The sequence below is a fragment of the Stenella coeruleoalba genome, assembly GCF_951394435.1.
Source record: "Stenella coeruleoalba genome assembly, chromosome: X".
In the NCBI taxonomy this organism is placed as follows: domain Eukaryota; kingdom Metazoa; phylum Chordata; class Mammalia; order Artiodactyla; family Delphinidae; genus Stenella; species Stenella coeruleoalba.
Window position 1 is genome coordinate 36,717,611 of NC_137152.1, and position 23,777 is coordinate 36,741,387.

At 39.6% G+C, this 23,777-nt stretch overlaps 1 protein-coding gene across 5 annotated transcripts in view; it reads left to right on the forward strand.

Moving 5' to 3' along the window:
- The window catches only part of JADE3 (jade family PHD finger 3), a 151,722-nt gene that overhangs the window by 54,734 nt on the left and 73,211 nt on the right, over window positions 1–23,777 (forward strand). The window contains exon 1 of one of the 5 annotated variants that reach the window (XM_079910187.1): window positions 10,488–22,044. The exons of the other annotated variants lie outside the window; for them this stretch is intronic. Coding sequence (XP_079766313.1) covers window positions 21,970–22,044 — 75 coding nt within the window. The 5' untranslated portion in view covers window positions 10,488–21,969. Of the gene's footprint in view, window positions 1–10,487; window positions 22,045–23,777 lie in introns of those variants that run through there. 5 annotated transcript variants of the gene reach the window in all.

A 23,777-nucleotide genomic window follows, 5' to 3' on the forward strand; every position in this document is an offset into this window, starting at 1 on the left:
TGTTTATATAAATAGTGCAGTTTCTGCTGAACACTTACTTTCCTTCTTGAGGTCTAGAATTTTGATATTGCCAATCAGAGGGAGCCTATGTGACCAACCTCCAATCAAAACCCTGGGCACTGAGTCCCTAATGAGCTTCCCTAGCAGACTACACTTCATGTATGTTGTCACAACTTGTTGCTAGGAAAATTAAGTGTATCCTGTGTAACTCCACTGGGAGAGGACTCTTGGAAACTTGTGTCTGGTCTCCCCTGTATTTCACCCCAGGTGCCTTTTCCCTCCACTGATTTTGCTTTGTATTTCTTCACCGTAATAAATCATAGGCGATGAGTGTGGTTATATGCTCAATTCTGTGAATCTTCCTAGTGAATCACAGAACTTGGGGTGGTCTTGGGGACCCCTGACACAGCACCCTTGCAAAACCATTCTTAAGTACTTTTCAACACTTATTTTCAAAGGAGAGAGTGAGCCTGGTGAGGAACTAGGGCAGAGAAAGGGACTCTCTGGTGGTGGCACTGACTCTCCTCTCCTTTTGTGCAGTCAGCTTTGGTCCCAAACTTGTACTCTCCACTCTACTAAACCTCAGTCTTGCAGAGGCCTGCAAGGGAACCTTTGAGCACTGGGGAGCAATGGAAAGGTTTTACACTAAGGAGTCATGATCAGATTTGCGTTTGGGGAAGAATAAATGCCCGAGAATCGTCACAAGAATTTGTGAGGAGAGTTTGCTTCACCAGAATACAACTATCTATACAAAGCCACTATCATAAAATAGTGTGGTAATGGACTAGAAATTTGATGTAACAGCCAGGTTTCCCAAATTTCAGCCCAAGTTCCTTCATCAAACCTTTATCGAGTTCTTTGATGAGTTCTGTAAGAGTGAACACGTGAAACTCAGTTCCTTCTCTGCTTTACTTCAGAGACAGGTCATGCAAAAGCAAGCATCATTTATACTGTCTTCAGTGGAACTCTCTGAACTTGTTTTTGGGTGGTTGGGATGCTGTCAACTGTCAAAGTAGGAATGTGGGGTTCTGAATTCAGAACGTGGAAAAAAAACAGTAAGTAAATAGTGAACTCTTTACCAGTCTCCCTCCTGTGAATTGCTGATATTTCAAATCATTGCATATTAATAGCTTAGGGGTGATTTTGGCACTTTTGAGTTTTACAGTTTTTTAGTTGGTAAAAATATTCCTATTTCCACAATCTACCACCATTGTTTTGTCTTCCTTTGCATGTCAGGGATGATATTTCCTAAGGGAAAACTTAATTAGACCATGCAATAATCTTCTTGGAGAAATAGAGAAAATTGGTTATTTAAAACACTAGATGAAAGATCTTAGTTTTTTTTTTTAAAAAAAAAAACCTTTGAAAGAGGAAAACATCCTGTACTGAAGGAACAGAGGTGGGATGATGGAGTTCTGCTGTCCCTGTTTTGCATTTCTAACAGTAAACTTGAAAGCACAGGATCTTCTGACCGCTGAAGCTGAAATTATGTATTCACTGTTTCCCATGAAATAACATTTACCATTAAAAAGAGATTGCATTTATATTTGTCTTGGGTAAATTTCTATGCAGAAAATTCTAAAATTTTTAATGCAGAAATTCATAAGTTCAAGACCTACATGAGCACACAAAAGCATTACATTGATTACATGTCCGTGTATTGGCTGATTCCTGAAATGGTGTCTCAGAAGGATTAAAATTGAGCCTCTGTTCTGAGCACATGGGGTTGACTGTGGCTTGGGAGTGTGCCAGTTAGTCGTAGCACCTGCGCCTCCTCACAGGGTCTTGTTGCCGCTGCCCAGGAAGATGGAGGGTAACTGCCTCACCACTCCAGCCACAGATGCAAGGCTAGAAATCCTACCTAGGAGCCTTCTTCTCCTGCTCTGATTGACAAGAGACCCAGAGACGATAGTCTAGCCAGCTGGCTGCAATGCTGGGGCAGGAAAAGCAGCAAAAGTGAGAATAAAATCAAGTCCCCCCCACTCCCAAGCCCACACTGATAATAATGATCAGACGCCTTTTTGTCAACAACCTCATCTTGCATTAAACAACATTCAGGAATCCTGGGTGTGATGGCCTATTTGCAGTGTGTAAACGGAACATGGGCAGAGGGTGGTGCTCAGATCTGACCTAGAAATTTGAGATGTAGGTGGAGAGACCTAACACCCCGCTGGGGACTCACAGGCCAATTACCTTGAGTCTGGTAACTGGAATACAACTCCTAAAGGAAACTAGGTGTTTTGAACTAAGAAATAATGTATGTATAGGCGAGGCTTCATGTATTCTTTCTTTGTTTATTTTAAGTCCTCAAAAGTTCATAGGAATTAAGGTTTTCCAGAGTGTGTGAGGGCTTTGGAGACAAAAGAAGAGAAGCAAAGGAAGGAGCCTTTTCTTTATTTTTGTTCGTGAGCAAAATCCTGCAGTATTAGACTGAACCATATGAAATTGCTGATACTCAAACATTTTTACCTACAACAATGGCAATTTCATATGGTTTAACCTAATACATCTAATTTCACCACACAAATGCTTTGAAAATATTCTCAGCTTATTATTTTTTTGGACTTAACTTCATCAGAGGGGGAAAGATCTCATAAATTCTTAGAAAGTCTTTTCTTTATAATTTATGACATTAATCCGCACTTATCAAACGTGTTTTTTAGCAGCTCTATGGAAGTATAATTGATATATAAAAACTGCACATTTTCAATGTATGCAGTTTGATGTGTTTGGACTTAATGCATATACCCATGAAACCATCACTACAATCAAGGTAATAGCTACCTCCAAAAGATTCCTTGTGCCTCTTTTTTTTGTGATAAGAACACTTAACATGAGATCTACCCTCTTAAATTTTTAAGTGCACAATATGGTATTATTAATAGACACTGTGTTGTATAGCAGATCTCTAGAACTTAATTCATCTTGCATAACTGAAACTTTACACTCATTGAACAATAATTCCCCATTTTCCTCTCTTCACAGTCCCTGGCAACCACCATTCTATTGTCTGCATCTGTGAGTTTGACTATTTTAGATATGTCATATAAGTGGAATCATGAAGTATTTGTCCTTGCTTATTTCACTTAGCATAATGTCCTCCAGGTTCATCCATGTTGTTGCAAATGAAAGCATTCCCTTCTTTTTTAAGGTTAGTATTCCATTGTGTGTATATAACACATTTTCTTTATCCATTCATCTGTCAAATGGACATTTGGGTCGTTTCTATATCTTGACTATTGTGAATAATGCTATAGTGAACATGGGAGTGCCAATATCTCTTTTGAGATCCTGACTTGAATTATTTTGGATATATATGGCCAACAGGTATATATATAAAGGCGCTCAACATCACTAATCATCAGGGAAATGCAAATCAAAACCACAATATCACCTCACACCTGTTAGGATGGCTATTATATATTTAAAAAGGTAAGTGTTGGTGAAGATATGGAGAAATTAGAACTCTTTACTCCCACACTGTTGGTGAGAATGTAAAATGGTGCAGCCGCTATGGAAAACAGTATGCAGATTCTTAAAAAATTAAAAATACAGCTACCCTATGATCCAGCAATCTCACTTCTAGATATATATCCAAAAGTAGGGTTTGTTTTTAACTTGGATATTCTTGAGAGAGAATCCCAAAGAAAACCAAAACCCCAAGGCCTGCTGTCTTAAATACAGTGGCATTGTGATCAGTGGTCTAGATAGACTGGAGTAGCCTGGAATTTTTAGTTCATTTCTGGCTCAGTACCTGATTCACTGGGCTTTCTTAGGCAGTCATTAGGCCTGACTATAAATCAGTTACTATTCCAACATTTCATAATTTCATTCTCAAAATGCACGTGGGAGGCTAGCTACTTATTCCCTTGCTCAGAATGTTTTTGGGGCTTTCCTTTTTGGAATTACCTTTAGAGCCATATACTAAGCCACACGAGGAATTGGTTATTCACTTCATTCATTCAATAAGTATTTATTTGAGTTATTTACAATGTTGGGCATTGTATCAGGTACAGAGACAGATGACATGGACATAGAAGGTGGTCCAGGGAAGGAGTGTGAACAGAAGCATGTGTGCAGGAAAGCACCAGGACATGTGAGTGGGGAGCAGTGAGTGGCTTAGCTTCCCTAGAGAAGAGACCATGCAAGGAAAATAACACTGGAAAGGTGAGCTGTGGCCACATTGTGGCTTAGCCTAGTATCCAAGCTTAGCCTTGGATACTAAGCCTAGGAGTCTGAAATTTGTGCTGTGAGCAGTAGGGAGCCATTGAAGGTTTTGTGCTTTTAGAGTTTTAACCTGCCAGCTGATGACAGTAGAATTGGAATTGTAAATCAGTCTTGCAGTTTATTTTCCGAGCTTGTTACTGACTAAAACTGGTTTTACACACCTCAACTGCATGCCCATTTCAATGGACTTTGAATAACATTTGATTGTTTCCAAAAGTGAAATTCACTTTCAAAGGAAGAAAAATTGCTTCCATTGACCTTACTCAGAGAAATATGATACACCAAAGGGACAGAAAGCAAATCAAAGTAGAAAATGTCCTAAGTGTTTTGAGGAATTGCATTTGCCTCAGAGGGTCTCTTGGAAGTCAGCCTGTAATTGGATGTGTGAATTCTGGTATATTTGGTTTTTTTAAAATTACTTCATAGTTACATACATCTGTGTAGTTAATCTTTTGAGTTGGTAACTGCCCTGTCTTTACTGGAATGCACTGAAGAGTAACAGTGTGCAAATAGAGGATGGGGATTATAACTAAAAAGAATAGGGATTCTAATGGCAATGCTAAGTTCTCTTCAGGTGAGATATTAGCAGTGTGGGACATATTAACTAGTTAAATGGTTAACTGCTGATTGCAGGTGCCACTGCCTCTGGTCTGAGGAGGTACCTTATGGCTACCTTGGCATCAGGTAGGATGAGAGACTTGTGTATGCAATGACATTTGTTATTTGCATGGCCGTTATTATAAATTTCTTCTTTGGGGTCAGGTGTTTGACCCCCTCTGTGATCTTGGCATTAGCTAGAGTGCCCTTCTCAGTGGAGCCCAGCAGTAGTGCCTGCTTTGGAGAATTATTCAATGTCTAAAGTGATTTAGTGTAGTAGGACTGTGGTGTGTGATGAAATTTCCATTCTATATTTAATCATTAAAAACTAACTTCTAAATTCTGTCAGTTGACTCTTGCTGTACACCTAGCCACTTCAAAAGTTAGTGGCTCAAAATAGTAATTATCTGTTTAGCTCATTATTCTGTGAGTTGGCCATTTGGGCTCGGTTCAGCTGAGCAGTTCTGTTCTTAGCTGGTCTCCCTTATGTCTGTGGTCAGCTACAGGTCAGCAGGGAGCTCTGCTTTTGAGGTTGGCTGGCTGCCAACTGGGACAATGGTAGAGGGTAGGAGTACTGAGCTATACATCTGTTATCCTGCAGCAGGCTAGCCCAGGCTTGTTTTCATGATAGCTGGGCAGGTTTCTAAGACTGAATAGAAGCAGCAAGGCCTCTTGAGGCCTAAGCTTAGAACTGGCACAGCATCACCTCTGCTGCATTTTGTTGGCCTAGGCAAGTCATAAAGCCAGTCCAGATTCAGGGAATGGGAAGGAGCTTCAAAATCACCTTGAAAGGGCATAGATAAAGAAGGCGGAGAATTGAGACCATTTTTGCTGTCTATCGGACAAATACAGATTACTCTTCTTAAAGGCTTCAGTTACTCCTGTAACATTTAAAACTCATGTGTTCTGTATAATCACATAATTCGTATTCACAGGGTTAAAGACTGATCAAAAACAAATAAGAAAGTATTAAAATCGTTCACAAGTCAGGGCCACCATATGATAGTCCTTTTGTGAAGCTGAGTTTCGGGGGGGGGACTTGGATGCTCTGATACCTGAATGTGCTTCACATTTTATTTTATTTTTTTAAACATCTTTATTGGAGTATAATTGCTTTACAATGGTGTGTTAGTTTCTGCTTTATAACAATGTGAATCAGCTATACATATATCCCCGTATCTCCTCCCTCTTGCATCTCCCTCCCACCCTCCCTATGCCACCCCTCTAGGTGTTCACAAAGCACCGAGCTGATCTCCCTGTGCTATGCGACTGCTTCCTACTAGCTATCTATTTTACATTTGGTAGTGTATATATGTCCATGCCACTCTCTCACTTTGTCCCAGCTTACCCTTCCCCCTCCCCATATCCTCAAGTCCATTCTCTACATCTGCATCTTTATTCCTGTCCTGCCCCTAGGTTCTTCAGAACCTTTATTTTTTTTAGAGTCCATATATATGTGTTAGCATACGGTATTTGTCTTTCTCTTTCTGACCTACTTCACTCTGTATGACAGACTCTAGGTCCATCCACCTCACTACAGATAACTCAATTTCATTTCTTTTTATGGCTGAGTAATAGTCCATTGTATATATGTGCCACATCTTCTTTATCCATTCATCCGTTGATGGACACTTAGGTTGCTTCCATGTCCTGGCTATTGTAAATAGAACTGCAATGAACATTGTGGTACATGACTCTTTTTGAATTATGGTTTGCTCAGGGTATATGCCCAGTAGTGGGATTGCTGGGTCATATGGTAGTTCTATTTGTAGTTTTTTAAGGAACCTCCATACTGTTCTCCATAGTGGCTGTATCAATTTACATTCCCACCAACAGTGCAAGAGGGTTCCCTTTTCTCCACACCCTCTCCAGCATTTATTGTTTCTAGATTTTTTGGTGATGGCCATTCTGACTGGTGTGAGATGATATCTCATTGTAGTTTTGATTTGCATTTCTCTAATGATTAGTGATGTTGAGCATTCTTTCATGTGTTTGTTGGCAATCTGTATATCTTCTTTGGAGAAATGTCTATTTAGGTCTTCTGCCCATTTTTGGATTGGGTTGTTTGTTTTTTGGATATTGAGCTGCATGAGCTGCTTGTAAATTTTGCAGATTAATCCTTTGTCAGTTGCTTCATTTGCAAATGTTTTCTCCCATTCTGAGGGTTGTCTTTTGGTCTTGTTTATGGTTTTCTTTGCTGTGCAAAAGCTTTGAAGTTTCATTAGGTCCCATTTGTTTATTTTTGTTTTTATTTCCATTCCTCTAAGAGGTGGGTCAAAAAGAATCTTCCTGTGATTTATGTCATAGAGTGTTCTACCTATGTTTTCCTCTAAGAGTTTGATAGTGTCCGGCCTTACATTTAGGTTTTTAATCCACTTTTAGTTTATTTTTGTGTATGGTGTTAGGGAGTGTTCTAATTTCATTCTTTTACATGTACCTGTCCAGTTTTCCCAGCACCACTTATTGAAGAGAGCCTCACATTTTAAATCAAAGTCACTAACTGGACCCTTTCTACTAAATGACATGAAGAACATAAATGGAAATTTAAAACAAAGCTGTAGATTCTTTGACACTAGTCTCATCAGGTGGTAGGGCCCATGTCTCCTTTGAGTTAAGTCTGGGTGGGCTTGTGACTGCTTCAGCCAATACAACAGAGTATGTGACTTCTGAGACTAAGTTATAAAAGGCAGTGCAGCTTCTGCCTTGTTCATTAGAACATTTATGCTGGGAACCCTGAGCTGCCATGTAAGAAGCCTGACTACCCTGAGACTACTGTGCTGAGAGGCCTTGTGTGGGCACTTCAGAGGTACTCTCTGCTAAGCCCAGTCATCCCTGTCAAAGGGGCCAGCTGAGTGAAGTGAAGAATCCTCCAGATGATTCCAGCTGTTTTGAGTCTTTGCAGCTGAGATCCCAGACATCATGGAGTAGAAAAACGCCATCCTTGCTGTTTTTCACCTGAATTCCCGATTCACAGAATTTGTGAGATGATAAAATGATGGTTGCTTTATGCCACTATATTTTACAGTGGTTACATAGCAATTGATAAACTGAAACAGAATAAATGAATGGGCATGGCTGTATTCCAATAAAACTTTTTTCATGGACACTGAAATAAGAATTTTACATAATTTTTACATGTCATAAAATATCCTTTTGATTTTTTCCAACAATTAAAAACTGTAAAGGCCATTCTTAGCTCATGGGCCATACCAAAAACAAGCAGTGAGCTAGATTTGGCCTACAGGCCATAGTTTGCTGACCTCTGCTCTAAAAGATTATGTAGTACTTGTAAAATTTAAACCTAAGGGCTTTTGGCCAAGATGGCTCTGATTTCATGCTTCAAACTCATATCTCCTCTCTAAATAAAGTGATAATAGATAAAATAAAAAATTAGAAAGACATATCTGTGATCAAGAAAAGGTAAATCTTGGGGCTTCCTTGGTGGCGCAGTGGTTAAGAATCTGCCTGCCAATGCAGGGGACGTGGGTTCGTGCCCCTGTCCTGGAAGATCCCACATGCCGTGGAGCGGCTGGGCCCGTGAGCCATGGCCGCTGGGACTGCGCGTCCGGAGCCTGTGCTCCGCAACGGGAGAGTCCACAACAGTGAGAGGCCCGCGTACCGCCAAAAAAAAAAAGAAAAAAGAAAAAGAAAAGATAAATCTCTGGACTAGAAACAGATCAAACAGTTAAGTGGAGATTGTTAGTCATGGGCCGCTATTTACTGATGTACTGGACTCTAGATCCAGAGAAAGGTAGAGATGGCTGGGAATTGTATTTCTATAGACAGTGGAAATCAAAGCACTCACTGATTGGAGGAAATGATCCCTGGCTGTGCAAAGTCAAGGACTGCTCATGAACAGAGACGGAAAAAGATGTTACTTATATTTGTAGTGGCAGGCAGGAGAGCAGAGAGAGACTCGGGGCCAGATGCAAATGTATTATTGGCTTAGTGTCTAAATCTGTACTTTTATCCCTATTGGTAGGATGGGATTGAAAATGCTGGGAGGAAGCAACTCTCAATGGAGAGGGTGAATGAAGGAGGGAAATGAACTTCCTCCAAGGTTAGCTTACAAAGTAAAATTTCAAAGTGAGAACAGTTGTCCAAATTAGCACCCAGCAAATAAATTTACTCCCAATGAGAATCATTTTAGAGTGACTTTAAAGTTTATTTTCAAAGAGCTAAAGCAAGAATAACTTGCATTATAAGTTTTTAAAAAATCTAGCCATACCTGGTAGGAACTCATATTCTAGTTGGAGATTTTTAAATATATATCAGTGATTACAAAATCGTTTATGTTAGTGATGGTGCTGTACACAGCCCATTCAGAGCATACTGCTGTTGAGATCGTCAAGGGGGTGAGTCAGACAAAGGAGGCTTTTTAGAAGAGGTGACATGTTTGCTAAGCCTTATAAGGATGAGTTTATGTGTTTGCAAAGTGAGGAGGTTAGAAGAGGGCCTTCCAGGCAGAAGGGATAGTATGATTATATAAAGCATGCAACATGGGTGTGGGAACTGCAGAGGTTCAGCATTGTTAGAGCATAAAACTGGAGCATAGTGTGTTTAGGAATAAAGCTGCAGAAGTAGGTGTAGCTTGACTGTGGAGGTTGGCCTTGATGAGGACCTTAATAAAGATCTAGGAGCAAAGGGAAGCCATTGAAGTCCCAACAATGAAGGGGCATGGTCGAATTTGTGTTTCAGGTAAGTTTCTGGCATTTGGGTGGAGGGTGAACTTGAGGGCAACAAGATCAGGAGCCCCAAGACCAGTTAGGAAGCTACTGTTGCAGTCTCAGTTTCAGGAGATGGTTAAGTCCCAACCTAGGAAAATGAAGGCTAAAATGGGATGGGACTATTGATTTAGAAGACTATTTCAGACGTTAACTTGGCAGGGTTTGATGAGGATGTTCCAGGATGAGAGAAAGGAAATAGTTAAGAGAATTTTTCTAGATTTTGTAACTACATAGAGGGTGCCAACTGAGACCACTAGAAGGGAGGAAGAACCAGTGGAGAAAAGGTAGTGGCCTTAGTGTTGATCACCTTTCAGGTTGGTGTGTTTGGTTGGTGGGGGTGGGGTGGGGGGGAGGGGCATGGGTAGGGGGGTGTTAGATTTTTTTTTCTTTTTTATCTTTTCCTTTCCTTCCTCCCTCCCCCATCCCTCTTTCTTTCTATTCTGGGAGCCATAGCATGGGTTTAGTGTAGTGGGGCACTTTGGGGAAACACCATCACAAGATGGTTAGAGGAAGAAAAGGATATTAGGGAGCAATACAGGGAACCCAGAAAAAGCCCTTGGAAACCAAGGCAGCTGTTTCAAGAGGGATAGTGGGAGGGAGGGACTGAGTGATCAGTATGTCAAATGCAGCATACAGGTACTTAGAGATGAGGGTTGGGAAATGTGCACAGACTGATGACTTTTTCAAGAACTCTGTAGAAGGTAATTGAGGAGTGACTGAGAGCAAGGAAGGGAGGACAGACCATAGACTACATTTTGAGGAGTTTGCAAGAGAAGAGAAAGAAGGAAATTAGGTATTAAATAGAGAAAAATTATGTAAGGTCAAGAGATAATTTGGGAATAAAGGTAGGGAGGTAACAGGTACAAATTAAAAGGTAAAAATTAACATGTAAAAAAAAATCTGTTAACAGGTAAAAATTTAGTATGAAGGCAGATTTTTTTCTATTCATAGAAAGTTATTCTTTGTTTAGAGCTGTCTAAAAATTAGAATGGATTGCCTTGTTAGATAGTTGCTCCCCGTCACTGGAGTGGTCGAATAGAGATTAGATGTTTTCTAGTCAGCTGTGTAGAAAGATATGTTGGTGAGCGTCTTTGGGTGTTTTAGGCTCTGTTCAATTCTCAACACTTTGCCCAAAGTTGATTTAAGCATTATAAACTAATGAGTTATTCTGTGGACTTGTGTTGCCTGGCAGCTCTCCATAGATTGATCAAATCAATGGGCCAAGTTAACTTATGTGCCTTTGATCTTGAAGGATGAAATTAAACTGCAGATTCTTAGATAAGAAAATATTGAGTCTCGGTGTCCAGGAACGTTTCATCACTATGACAGTCAACCATGGTCTGGGTCCACAGGTATTTTTGACAAGGTAGTCACTTTCCACACGCAACAACAGAGCCTTTATTTCAAATTTTTGAGAGTTTTTTTTTATCTGTCCATCATTTTTGTAAAACACTGTTACTTGGAATAATTAAAATAGCACTGAGATTATAGGAGAAATGGATAGAGAAGAAAAATCTGTTTCCTTTTCTCTGTGATTCATATTCCTATATGGATGCTTTTAGTTTACATAGAAGTTTGGTTTTTTAGGGCCAAGAGGAGATAATTAGTTTCCATCTCTGCTCTCTAGTCCTCATCTTAGATCTTTTAGTGGTCCTTTTGGGTAACATTTAAAACAATTCAGGGGTAAACTTTGCTGTTTGTCTCAAATGACTACTTATCTGTATCCAAATCTGGCTTCCTGGGGTACTGAAGCATGAACAGCGTAAATTACTGAACTCAACTAATTCTCAGAAAGCCACATTTTAGTCAGTACTTTCCAACTTTCTCACTCATTTCTGTTACAGAACTGACAAGTGGTATAACTAATTAATTAGACTTGTATTCCTTTTCAAGTTATACGTTTTAAATTCTCTCTGTTAACCTTTTCAAAATGCTAGTAAGTAGTAAAACAAATCCATACAGAAAAACTAAAAAATGCAAGTACTGGAAAAAACAGCTCCCCCACCCCCAAGAATAAGCACCAGGTGTGGTGAATATTTATCTTTTAAGGAAAAATAGTTGCATCCTTGTTACCAACTGACTTTCCTTCTTATGGCCCGTGGATAGGGGAGCAGCCTCCCAGTTACCCCCAGGCCTGTAAGTTTTACCTGTTTCTTAGCCTGTTTGTTTCCTTGCTCTGGGAGAGTGCAGTAAGTGAAAAATCTCACAAGTCCACAAGTTGATTCTTTTCCTTTCACAATTTAATACTTTCCGAACATGTTAAGAACATGAATAAAAATGCCCTTTTAATCATATACTTACTTTTTAACAGTTAAAATTTTTATTTTGAAATAAAAGATTTTGAGATAATGTGTCTAAATTTAGAGAGGAGTTGCAAAAATAATATAGAGAGCAAATTTCCTGTTCCAAACAAGATGGAGTAGACACATTTCACCATATTCCAGTTAAATGCAACAATATAGGTAGTTTAAATGTAAATAGATGGAAAAAGACATACCGTGCAAATGCCAATCAAAAGAAAGCTGGGGTGGCTATACTAATATCAGATAAATTAGACATCAGAGCAAAGAAAATTACAAAGGACAAAGAGGAGCACTACATAATGATTCAAAGGGTCAATCCACCCAGAAGACAGGGCAATCTTAAATGTGTATGCACCAAACAGAGCTTCAAAGTACATGAAGCAAAACTGAACATAATTGAGAAATAGACATAAATCCACAGTTATCAGTAGGAACTTCAATAGCATTATATACTTACTTTTCAAGCGCACATGTAACATTCACCAAGGTAGACTATATCCCAGGTCATAAAACAAACCCCAACAAATATAAAAGAATTAAAATCATACAGAGTATATTCTCTGACCATAATGGAATCAAACTAGAAATGAAAAACAGACTACAGGAAAGTCTTCAAACACTTGGAACTTAAACAACACACTTCTTATTAATCCATGGGTCAAGGAGGAAGTCTCAGGGAAACAAAAAAATACACTGACCTTAATGAAAATGAAAATACAGCATATCAAAACTTGTAGGTTGTAGCTAAATCAGTGCTGAGTGGAAATTTATAGCACTAAATGCTTATATGAGGAATAGATGAAAGGTCGCAAATGAATAATCTAAGCTTCCACCTTGAGAAAATAGAAAAAAGAAGAGCAAAATAAACACAGAGCAAACTGGAGGAAGGAAATAATAAAGAAGAGAGAAGTTAATGTAATTGAAAACAAAAACAGTAGAGAAAAACAATGAATCCAAAAAAGATGGTTCTTTGAAAAGAGATTCTGACTTAATTGGCAATGGGTGCCGTTTGGGCACTGGAATTTTACAATCTCTCCAGGTGATACCAATGTTTAATGGGAATTGAGAACCTCTGCTGTGGAGGCCAGATAATTTTCTCAGGGTTTAACTGGTGTTGGTATCTATGGCCCACCCCTTTCATTTCTCCTGAGGAAAATTTGTAGTCGTTTCATTTTCTCTCACTTTTTGTTGCCCTCAAAGTCAGTGCTGATCCTTTCCCTTGTAGGTTAACTTCCCTGCCTGACTGCCCTTTTGCCATCAGTATAGCCCTGACCAGAGGTGAACTGTTCCCAACTGCAACCCCCCTCCACTTCACACCCACACCACCTTGATTGATTTGGGATTAACCCCCAAAAACCCCTCTGATTGGTTTGTCACACATCATTGGTCACCAGCTTTAGGCTGTGATCACCCAAGCCACAGTAACAGTGTGTCTAGTGCACCTGGTCTTGTGACCCTGGCTCTGAGGGAGCCGAAGGACTTGGTTTTTCCATTCTGGTGGCCAGTGCAGTGCCTGCCCTTTATTAACACACTATTAACAGTTGATGTACGGTGGATTTGCACTTGCTCAGTAAGTTTGGGGTTGTTTGTTTGACCTTACATGTGAGACCTGTTATTGTTTCTAAAACCTGGGATAAAGATACTTTTCTCCTAATAAATTCTGATGATCACTTTAAATCAGGTAGATGTTATTATAAATGTATTAGGGGTACATGTGCCTAAATTTCAATGTGGAAGCAACTCACAGCAAGAGATAAGACATAATGGAAATCATTATTTTTAAAAAATTGTTTGAGTTTCTATCTGGAGAAAGAATTATGTATTTCATAGTAAAAGCTATTCTTGTTGATTTACTTTATTCTTAAGAGGTCTTATTTGCAAATGGTATTTTATCTTAAGAGGATTTATGCTTTGTACATGTATCTCTTTATTCTTAAGATGCCAAGCCTGCTTATTTATCTGGGTAGTTGAAATTATTGAACATATGTATATAAATCAAAAAGAAATTGTAGGGAATTCCCTGGCGGTCCAGTGGTTAGGACTTGACGATTTCACTGCCATGGCCCGGGCTCAATCCCTGGTCAGGGAACTAAGATCCCACAAGCCACGTGGCACAGTCAAAAAAGAAACAAAGAAAGAAAGGGAACGTACTGCTAATTTTAAAAAAATTATTAGAACTGGGGCCTTTTTGCTTAAAAGGCATAAAACAGATTTTAATTTAGAAAGGGTCTAGGACCATTAAAATTTGTCAAGATAATGTCACAGAATAGGCCACCCAAGCTGAAACCTTCCAGTGAGGTCTTTATTAGCCAAACAGTGGGCTGAGAGATTGGGAAGGAGGGAGCGGTGTTAGGAAAGTGATAATTCAGTTGTATGCTTCCAATTTTCAGTATTCTTTCTTTCATTAAAAGAAAGGTTTCTTGTAGTTTAGACCAGAGGGTGACAAGCTATGGCCTGTGAGCCAAATCTAGCCTGCCACCTGTTTTTGTATGGCCTGTGAGCTAAGAATGGTTTTTAACATTTTTAAGTGATTGAAAAATGAAGAATAATATTTCATGACATGTGAAAATTGAATTTTAGTATAATAAAGTTTTATTGGGACAGAGCCATGATCATTTGTTTATGTACTGTCTGTGGCTGCTTTCATGCTACAATAACAGATTTGAGTAATTGCCACAGAGACCATATGGCCCACAAAGCCAAACATGTTTGCTATCTGGTCCTTTACAGAAAAAGTTTGCTGAACCCTGTTTTAAGCTCCCTTCCCAATGTGGCCTTCCCATGCAAGATGATTTCTACTCAGGAGGTTTGAAATTCCCAAATAATTTGTTAACATTAAGGAGGGTAAGCCTGTTTCCTGGCAACAGGGATACCTGTGGTTGACATAGAAATACTTGACTGAGTGGCAGGAACCTACCTAGGTAAATTGGTATTTTCTTCTTTTTTCTTTAATGCTTTTTGAGGGCTTTGGGAAAGAGTTGACCTCCAGACTTCTCATCTGGTCACAGGGGACTCATGAGTCACACGATGTGTCTTAAGTTTTAAAAACAAGCTTTAAAATGACTGAGATGAAGGCAGTCTTCTTTTAAAAAGTACAGAAAAGTTCACCGACTCCAATTTCTGGTATCTCTTCTTTTTTAAAGACAAAGATTTGTGGGGGGTAAGGAGAAGCAGTAAAATATGTAGGATATGTTCTTTTTCTTCTGATTATTTTTTGTTTACTCAATTAAATATTTATGGTTTTAGTTACTGGAGTACTGAAATGTGGTAAAGATAAAAGATATTTGAGGTGAACAGGCTTGAAGGGAAGTTTTGTTTCCACTACACTGAAACAGTGATAGATTGAATTGTTTTGTAGAGAGGGGTGAATTCTGAATTAAAGCATAGGCAGTGGACTCAAATGGTCTCAGTGTGGAGAGGGTTAGTATTGTTTACCCCAGAGCAGAGGTAATCAGCTCAAGAAACACATCTGTAGTATTTATGATTTCTGTTTAAGGAATAGTTTGGGAGTTTCTTTGCCCGCATGAGCAGGAATTGATCCTTAAGAATAAAAGAAGTGTGCTGCTCTGGTCTGACCAGTGGCCTAACTCAAACGTCTGTCTCTGTTAACGGCCCTGAAGGGTATTTTCCTGAAAGTCTAAGGGAGCTGGACTTTTAGATGCTTCTTTACTTAAGGATTACTTCCAAATACCATCATGGATTTATCCTCCCTGATTTTATCTCAGTCCTTCTTGAACCTGTTTACATTTTCATTCTGTTCCACTTCTTGAGCTGATGAGTTCTCTAAGTTCCCTAAACATTGCTCAAAGTCCTGCTTTCTTTTTGATAAAATTGCCTTTAGGTTACAGGGATTGCCCCTTTGTTACTTTAACTCTGTGATTGGGTGAATAAAGTCAACAATTTCCACACTCGTCTTGATTCTTATCGATTTACTGCTTCATTCTTTTAGAGCAAGATTTCTCAACCTTGGCAGTATTGACATTTTAGGCCAGATAAATCTGTGCATTGCAGGATGTTTAGCAGCCTCCCTGGTCTCTGCCCCCAAGATGCCAGTAACGCTGCCCCTTCCCAGTTGCGATAACCAAAAATGTCTCCAGATATTGCCACATTGTCCCTGGGGAACAAAATTGCCTTCAGCTGGGAATCACTACTTTAGATATTTGTCTTTTCCAAACTGTAGGGTTTTGTCTTTTGGGACTAACTTTATAAATATGGAGGCTCCTCTATCCAGTTGATTGTATTGTGCTTTTCTGGGTTTTTTCCAGCTCTGGTTGATGTCCATCTTGAACGACAGTGACAACTACTTTTCATAGTTTCAGTTTTTTCAGGTCAGCTGCATCGTTTGTGAGTGGTGTGTGGAACAAATACCTTGAAAACTTAGAAGTTTTTTTCTAATTATAAATGTCCTATATGTGTACTGTAAAAATGTGGAGAATGGAAAAAATTAGAATGTTTTTGTCACTCAGAAAACTTCAGTGTTATTGATGCAACTAATGTTAGTAAATTGGTTTATGGCCTTCATTATTTTCTATATATTTTATTTCATAGGTGCAATCTTGCTATAAGACCAATTTTTATAGTTTTTCCACTTAACATTTTTATTTATTTATTTTATTATTTATGGCTGTGTTGGGTCTTCGTTTCTGCGCGAGGCCTTTCTCTAGTTGCGGCAAGCGGGGGCCACTCTTCATCGCAGTGGCGGGCCTCTCACTATCGCGGCCTCTCTTGTTGCAGAGCGCAGGCTCAGTAATTGTGGCTCACGGGCCTAGTTGCTCCGCAACATGTGGGATCCTCCCAGACCAGGGCTCGAACCCGTGTCCCCTGCATTGACAGGCAGACTCTTAACCACTGCGCCACCAGGGAAGCCCTCCACTTAACATTTTAACATGAATGTTTCCCTGTGTACCATGTTTAAATAATTGAGTGAAATACCATAATATTAATATACTTTAAGTAGTCCTCTTTTGTTTGATAGCTAGGTTTCATCTATTGTTTTTATTAGGGAGTTTTAATGAACATTTTGTTCATAAATCATTTTCTGTGTTTTGGATTATTTTTCAAATATGAATGTTGGAAGTAGAATTCCTGGATCAAAGGGTATGAATATGTATAAAGTAGAGCCTTAGATTATTTTTAAGTTGCTGCATGGCCCCACAGATGGCAGTGAATAGTGGCTCCTTGAACTGACCATGCATTTCAGAAGTATGTCTGGTGGGTGTATAGAAGGAAAGAAAGGGCTGTGTTTGAGTTAATCACTTTTCCTGCCGCCTGCTCTTCTGTGGGAACATTAATGGGGAGTCCAGTAGCCACCAAACCACAGACTTAGATTCCAGTCCCAAATAATCCTAGTTGGGTTGACTTCCAGACAGTGCTCCTTTAAGAGGGAGTTTCACCCAAGGAAGGCATTTATTTTATACAGTTGTATTTTGCCTGGCTTACAGTCACTGTTAAGATTAATCAGAATGCTGTTAATCATTTTGGTTGAGATTATAGTAGGAATAAGATCTGAAAACCGCCTTCAAATTACTGTTCTCAAGGGTGCAATGTAAGGGCTGGTGAACATTTCATTTCTGCCAAAACAAAGGAATACTCATTGTGGGAGGTAAGGAAGAAAATAATGTCATTGTAAAGTCTGCACGCTGAATAGAGGACTAGAAAATAAACAGCTGAATAATATATCCAAATGTAAGGCAATGAGGTACATCGCACTGTACTTATTCTTGGTTTTGCTTAACAAAAAATTTTATTCTAAAGTACTTTTTAAAGGGTACCACCAAATGAAGTTTCACATGTTGTCTTTAGGGGTGCCTGGAAGCAGAATGTGAGACCATATTTGAACGTACATGATTTGTTGAGGGACTGCTCTCAGGAGAAACTTATAAGGGAGCAAGGACAAGAAGGCAGGGAAGAGGAAGAAGCTAAAGTAAGGATATAGTCTAGCATTAGCCTGTTTTGGTTAGGGGCATGGTTGGGGTGGTGTAGAGCTACTGGCTGCCCCTGGGAGGGAGACAGGGAGAGTATAATCTCCCTGGCAGGACTCCAGCCCTTGGGGAAAGGGACAGCTGTGAGCCATTAGCAGCCAACAAGCAGTACCTGGGAGATGGGTATGCTAGCTAGTAAAGGGGATGTGGGTGGGGCATGTTTACTTTGTGCAGGACACTGTGCTGAGACCTGGGAGTAAGAGATGAATGTGACATAGTTCCTGCTTTGAAGATGGTTGTGGTCTTGTGGCAGGGCTGACCATGTAAAGAATATTTACAGTGCAAATGAAGAGCATTTTACATGGACAGAAGCATGTATAGAGGCTTGGATAGAAAGCAAAGGAGTGAATAATTGTGAGAGAGGCATATCTGGGGAACCTCACTGAGGAGATCTAACAAATGGGTCGGACCAGGTTGGGGGAAAATGGGATGGTCCGGGTTAACAAGCAGGGGACTGTAGGCAGAGGGAAGAGCCCGGTCCAAAGGCTGGCAAGTATGAAACAAGATGGTATGTTCATGGAATCACATGAGGCATAGCATGTGCAGGAGGCAGGGGGGAAGCAGCTGATGAGGCCTGACAAATTGGAGCCGGAACGCTGTGGGCCTCCAAGGCTATGCTTAGGAGTCTTGGGCTTAGAAGGGGCAGCATTCCTGCTGTTAACCCCCCAGCCTGCCTCAGGTCTCAGGGTCAACTTGGAGTGCCCTGAGCTCTGCCCTCTGGTGGCCATGTAGCTCCAAGCATGTCATTTAAACATTTCTGAGCCCCAATTTCATCTGTAAAATGGTGATAATGATGTTTATAGGACTGTTGTTGTGATTAGAAGTAATAAAGACAGATCTAAAGATTTGCCACCATGGAATTATTCTGCTGATATTTACTGTTCTTTGTCATTTTCCTGTAGTAATTAAAACAGCAGTGCTGTCACAGAAATAAGTCAGTGGACTTTAATAGCCCAGACCCAAAAATTTGCTTGCTTTGTTTTCTTTTCTAAAAATTATAAGCAACCCAGTTTCCAGGACTGGTGTTATTGGTGTTAATCTGTTTCCTAGGCTCTTTATTGATACTAAAAGATTTTTTGTTTCCATCTATAGTAAAACATGACTGTTACTGTAATAGTTTAAAAACCACAAGATTTGGGAATTCCCTGGCAGTCCGGTGGTTAGGACTCAGTGCTTTCACTGCTGGGGCCCCGTGTTCAATCCCCAGTCGGGGAACTAAGATCCCACAAGCCATGTGGCATGGGGGAAAAAAAAGCACCAGATTTTACAGATTCTTAAAAATCTGCACCTCCCTCAGTCATGAACAGTTTGGTAGCTCATCTAAAGAAGAGAATATTATAGAAAATGGAGACACTCTTTTAGCCAGAGTTCATAAGACCAGAACTTCAGATGAGAGGAGTATCTAGCTTACAAGAAGTCTTAGGTCTCCTGAAACTTTCAAGAAAGTGAAGAGAGAGGGACCATACTCAGTTGGCTTTCTTCACTGACAGTTTTTAGAGAATAAAAGTATTTCTTCTATGGCATATGCTGCCTTCAATCCCAGTACAAGCTATCCATATGGAGGTTATGTTCAGTAGACACAGAATTTTTCTATTGATGTTATTCTTGACTCTACCTAAAAATTTCTCATTGGTAAAATGTCACAATATTTTTAAAGGTTTTTTTTAGCTTTATTGAGATATAATTTACATACTATAAAATTCATCCATTTTAAGTAGACAATTCAGTGGGTTTTAATATATTTACAGAGTTTTGCAACCATCACTACTACCCAATTTTAGAACATTTCTGTCACCCCAAAAAGAAGCTTTGTGCCCATTTGCAGTCAGTATTCTGTGTTCTTACTCCCAACCCTAGGTAACCACTAATCTACTTCCTGTCTCTATATATAGGCCTGCTCCTACTCTGGACATTTCATATAAATGGAATCATATGATAAGTGATATGGTGTTTATGACTTCTTTCACTGAGCATAATGTTTTTGTTAAGTGGTTTTTTTTACATGTTTTACACGTTGTAGCATGTATCAGTACTTTGTTCCTTTTTATTGCCGAGTAGTATTCCATGGTCCAGATGTACCACAGATTGTTTAACCATTCACCTGTTGAAAGAAATCTGGGTTGTCTCCAGTTTTTGACTATTATGAATAAAGCTGCTATAAACATTTGTGTATAGGTTTTTGTGTGAACATGTATTTCCATTTCTCTGGGGTAAATGCCCAGGAGTGCAATTGCTGGATCCTGTGATAGTTACATGTTTAATTTTTAAAGGAATAGCCAAATTGTTTTCTAGAATACCTGTACCATTTACATTCCCACCAGCAGTGTATGAATGATATAGTTTCTTCACATCATCACCATTTGGATTTTCACTGTTTTTTATTTCAGCCATTGTGGTTTTAATTTTCATTTCCCTGATGGCTAATGATATTGAACCTCTTTTCATGTGCTTATTTTCCACTTGTAATGCTTTTTGGTGAAATGTCTGTTCAAATCTTTTGCGCATTTTAAATTGAATCATTTGTTCCTTACTGTTGAGTTTTGAGCGTTCTTTACGTATTCTGGATACAAGTCCATTGTTGTAAATGTGGTTTGTAAATATTTTGTCCCATTCTGTCGCTTGTTTCTGTATCTTCTTAACAGTCTTCTGCAGAGCAAGTTTTTCATTTTGATGAAAGTGAATTTTTCTTTGATAGATCTTGCTCTTGGTGTCAAATCAAAGAACTCTTTGCTTAACCCTAGGTCCTGAAGATTTCCTCCTTTGTGTTTCTAAAGTTTTTTTACTTTTACATTTAAGTCCATGATCCATTTTAAGTTAACTTTTGTATAAGGCATGAGACTTAGGTTGAAGTTCTTTTTTTTTTCCTATTGTTCCAGTACCATTTGTTAAAAAGACCATCTTCCTCCATTTGATTACTTTTCTACCTCTGTCAAAAATCTGTTGGGCATATTCGTGTGGGAGTATATTCATTTTAATACTGCAAAATATATTAGGTTGTGGTAGGCAGAATAATGGGCCCCCTAAGATGGCTATGACCTAATCCCTGGAACTTGTGAACATGATAGGTTACATGGCAAAGGAGAATTAGGGTTGCTAATCAGCTGACTTTAAAGTAGGGAAATTATCCTGGATTATCTGGGTGAGCCTGATGTAATAACAAGGGTTATTAAAAGTGGAAGAGGGAGGCACAAGAGAAAGGTCAGAGAATGAGGTGTAAGGATAGAAGCAGGGTTAGAGAGATGCAGTGTTGTTGGCTTTGAAGACTGAGGAAGCTGGCCAGGAGGATCCAAGGAATGTGAATGGCCTCTAGAAGATGGAAAAGGTAAGGAAATGGATTCTCTCCTGGAGCCTCCAGAAAGGACCACAGCCCTGCCAACATCTTGATTTTAGCTTAGGAATACCTGTATTAGACTTCTAACCCACTGAACTTACTATTAGAGATAATAAATTTGTGTAGTTTTAAGCCACTGAGTTTGTGGTAACTTATTGCTGCAACAATAGAATACTAATAAATGGATATTTCAGAAAAGTTCCCATTGATAATAGGATTCTAAATGTTTGGGCACACCACTTATCTGGAAAGTTTACATATATGGAACATCCCAATGGTATCAGACAAATGAAGTGCTACTCTAGGTAGATTTGTGCATTCAATGGGGAATAATTAGAAAATATATTACATTTATCTTTAAATTTCTACATTCATTGTGACTTTAAATTATGTTCCTTTTTGATGGGAAGTGTTTTGTGACTTGTTTTTGTTTGCATTTCAGAAGAGTGTTTGAATGTCTTGAGTTTTACACTGGGAACCAAACACAGCCCCCAAAATTTATGTGACGGGAGGTTAACATCCTATTTAAAGAAACATTCTTCATTTTGCAATATATAGATACTGAATTATTATGTTATAAACCTGAAACTAACATAGTGTTATATGTCAATTATATCACAATTTAAGAAAAGAAATATTCAGTTGACTTTGATAGTAGGACAAATAGAATTTGATTAATAATCTTCTTTTTTTTTTTTGCGGTATGCGGGCCTCTCACTGTTGTGGCCTCTCCCGTTGCGGAGCACAGGCTCTGGACGCGCAGACTCAGCGGCCATGGCTCACGGGCCCAGCCGCTCCGCGGCATGTGGGATCTTCCCGGACCAGGTCACGAACCCGCATCCCCTGCATCGGCAGGTGGACTCTCAACCACTGCGCCACCAGGGAAGCCCAATAATTTTGATACTTATGCTAATCCTATTCGTTTTTTTAAATAACAGCTTTATTGAGTTATAATTTACGTACCATACAGTTCACCCAGTTAAAGTGTACAGTTTCATGATTCTTAATATATTCACTGATATGTGCCAACATCAGTACAGAGCACTTTGAATATCTTATCTCATTGCCTTCTGATTTCCATTGTTTTTCATGAGAAGTCAGCTGTTAATCTTATTGGGGTTCCCTTATAAGTGAGGAGTCATTTTTCCCTTGCCGCTTTCAAGATTTTCTCCTTGTCTGGCTTAAAGCAATTTGACCATGATATGCCGTCTATTTGTGCAGCTGTTTGCAGACAGTAGTGTAGTAGTAGAAGTAGTAGTAGTATAAACTACTTGGAGTTTTTTGAGCTTCCTGGATGTGCAAATTAATGTTTTTCAGTTAAATTGGGAAGTTTGCAGCCACTAAAAAAAAAGGTTGTTTTTGCTTTCTTTCTCTCTCTCCTTGTGGCACTCCTATTACATATATGTTGGTGCATTTAATGGTACCCCACATTTCTCTCAGACTTTGTACATTTTTCTTCATCTTTCTTCCCGGTTCATGGTTTTCTTTAGTTCTAGGAACATATTTACATGGCTAATTTGAAGTCTTTGCCTGTTAAATCTGACATGTAGTTGCACTTACAGGCAGTTTCTGTTGCTTGCTTTTTTGCTGGTGTATAGGTCATACTTTCCTGTTTCTTTACATGTCTCGTAACTTTTTGTTAGAAACTGGGCATTTTAGATAATATAACATAGCAACTCAGTACTGGTGCCCCACCGCCCCTCAGGGCTCTTTATTGTTATTTGCTTGTGAATTTTTTTAGTGACTGGCTGCATTATTTTATTGAAACCTATTTACTCTCGCCCTTTGCCCTGAAGTGTGAAGTCTTGATGTTGCTTCTTAGGCATGTGGCCTTTGGTATGCCCACAGTCACCCTGGGATTGACTGTGGTTTTGGCAGGGCTCTTTCTGACTCTTTACCCTGACCACGTCCAGCTGTTAAACTCCACTGATTGCTGTTGTTTTTAATAGTGCCCCCAAACTGATCCAGTCAGATTAGGGCTCCTTTGAAGGGATAGTTCCTGAGATCAGTATTAGAGATTTCTTCTGACCCCAGGATGGTTCCTCCCAGCTATTTCTTTCCTTGGTTCTCTCCAGCATGCTATACCGTAGGCTTGGACTTCTCCACACATTGTTGCAAATGAAGTTAGTTCCATTGGGGGAAGATTTAGAGCCCTCTATTCTATGGCCTACTTCTCCCCCTAGGCAAAATCTCTGAGCCACAGCTCTAGTGCAGGGGGTGGGGACAATGATGTGTTTCCCTCTGAGTGATGACCCCAGGTCTCCTAGGTTTGCCTCTCCTAATGTAGAACCCACGAGCTGGGCCCATGGCAATTAGGGCCTCAGTATTCTTGGTGGTATCACACCCCTGGACTTAGCCTCCATACCAGGAATGGGGGCCACCTGGAAGAAGGGAACCCCCATCTCTCAGCCATAGTTGTCTGGAACCTAGCCTCATCAACCAGTAGTCGCTGTGGACCAGATGAGAAACACACATCCTGCTCTTCCCAGGAGAAAGCTTTACAACTGGGAGCTGGAGGAGAGGGAGCTCTGTGTTCTTGGCTGCACTTGTCTGGTGTGATATCTGTGCTGGGAGTGGGGATGGAGGGAGTGGGTCTAGGTCCAAATACCAT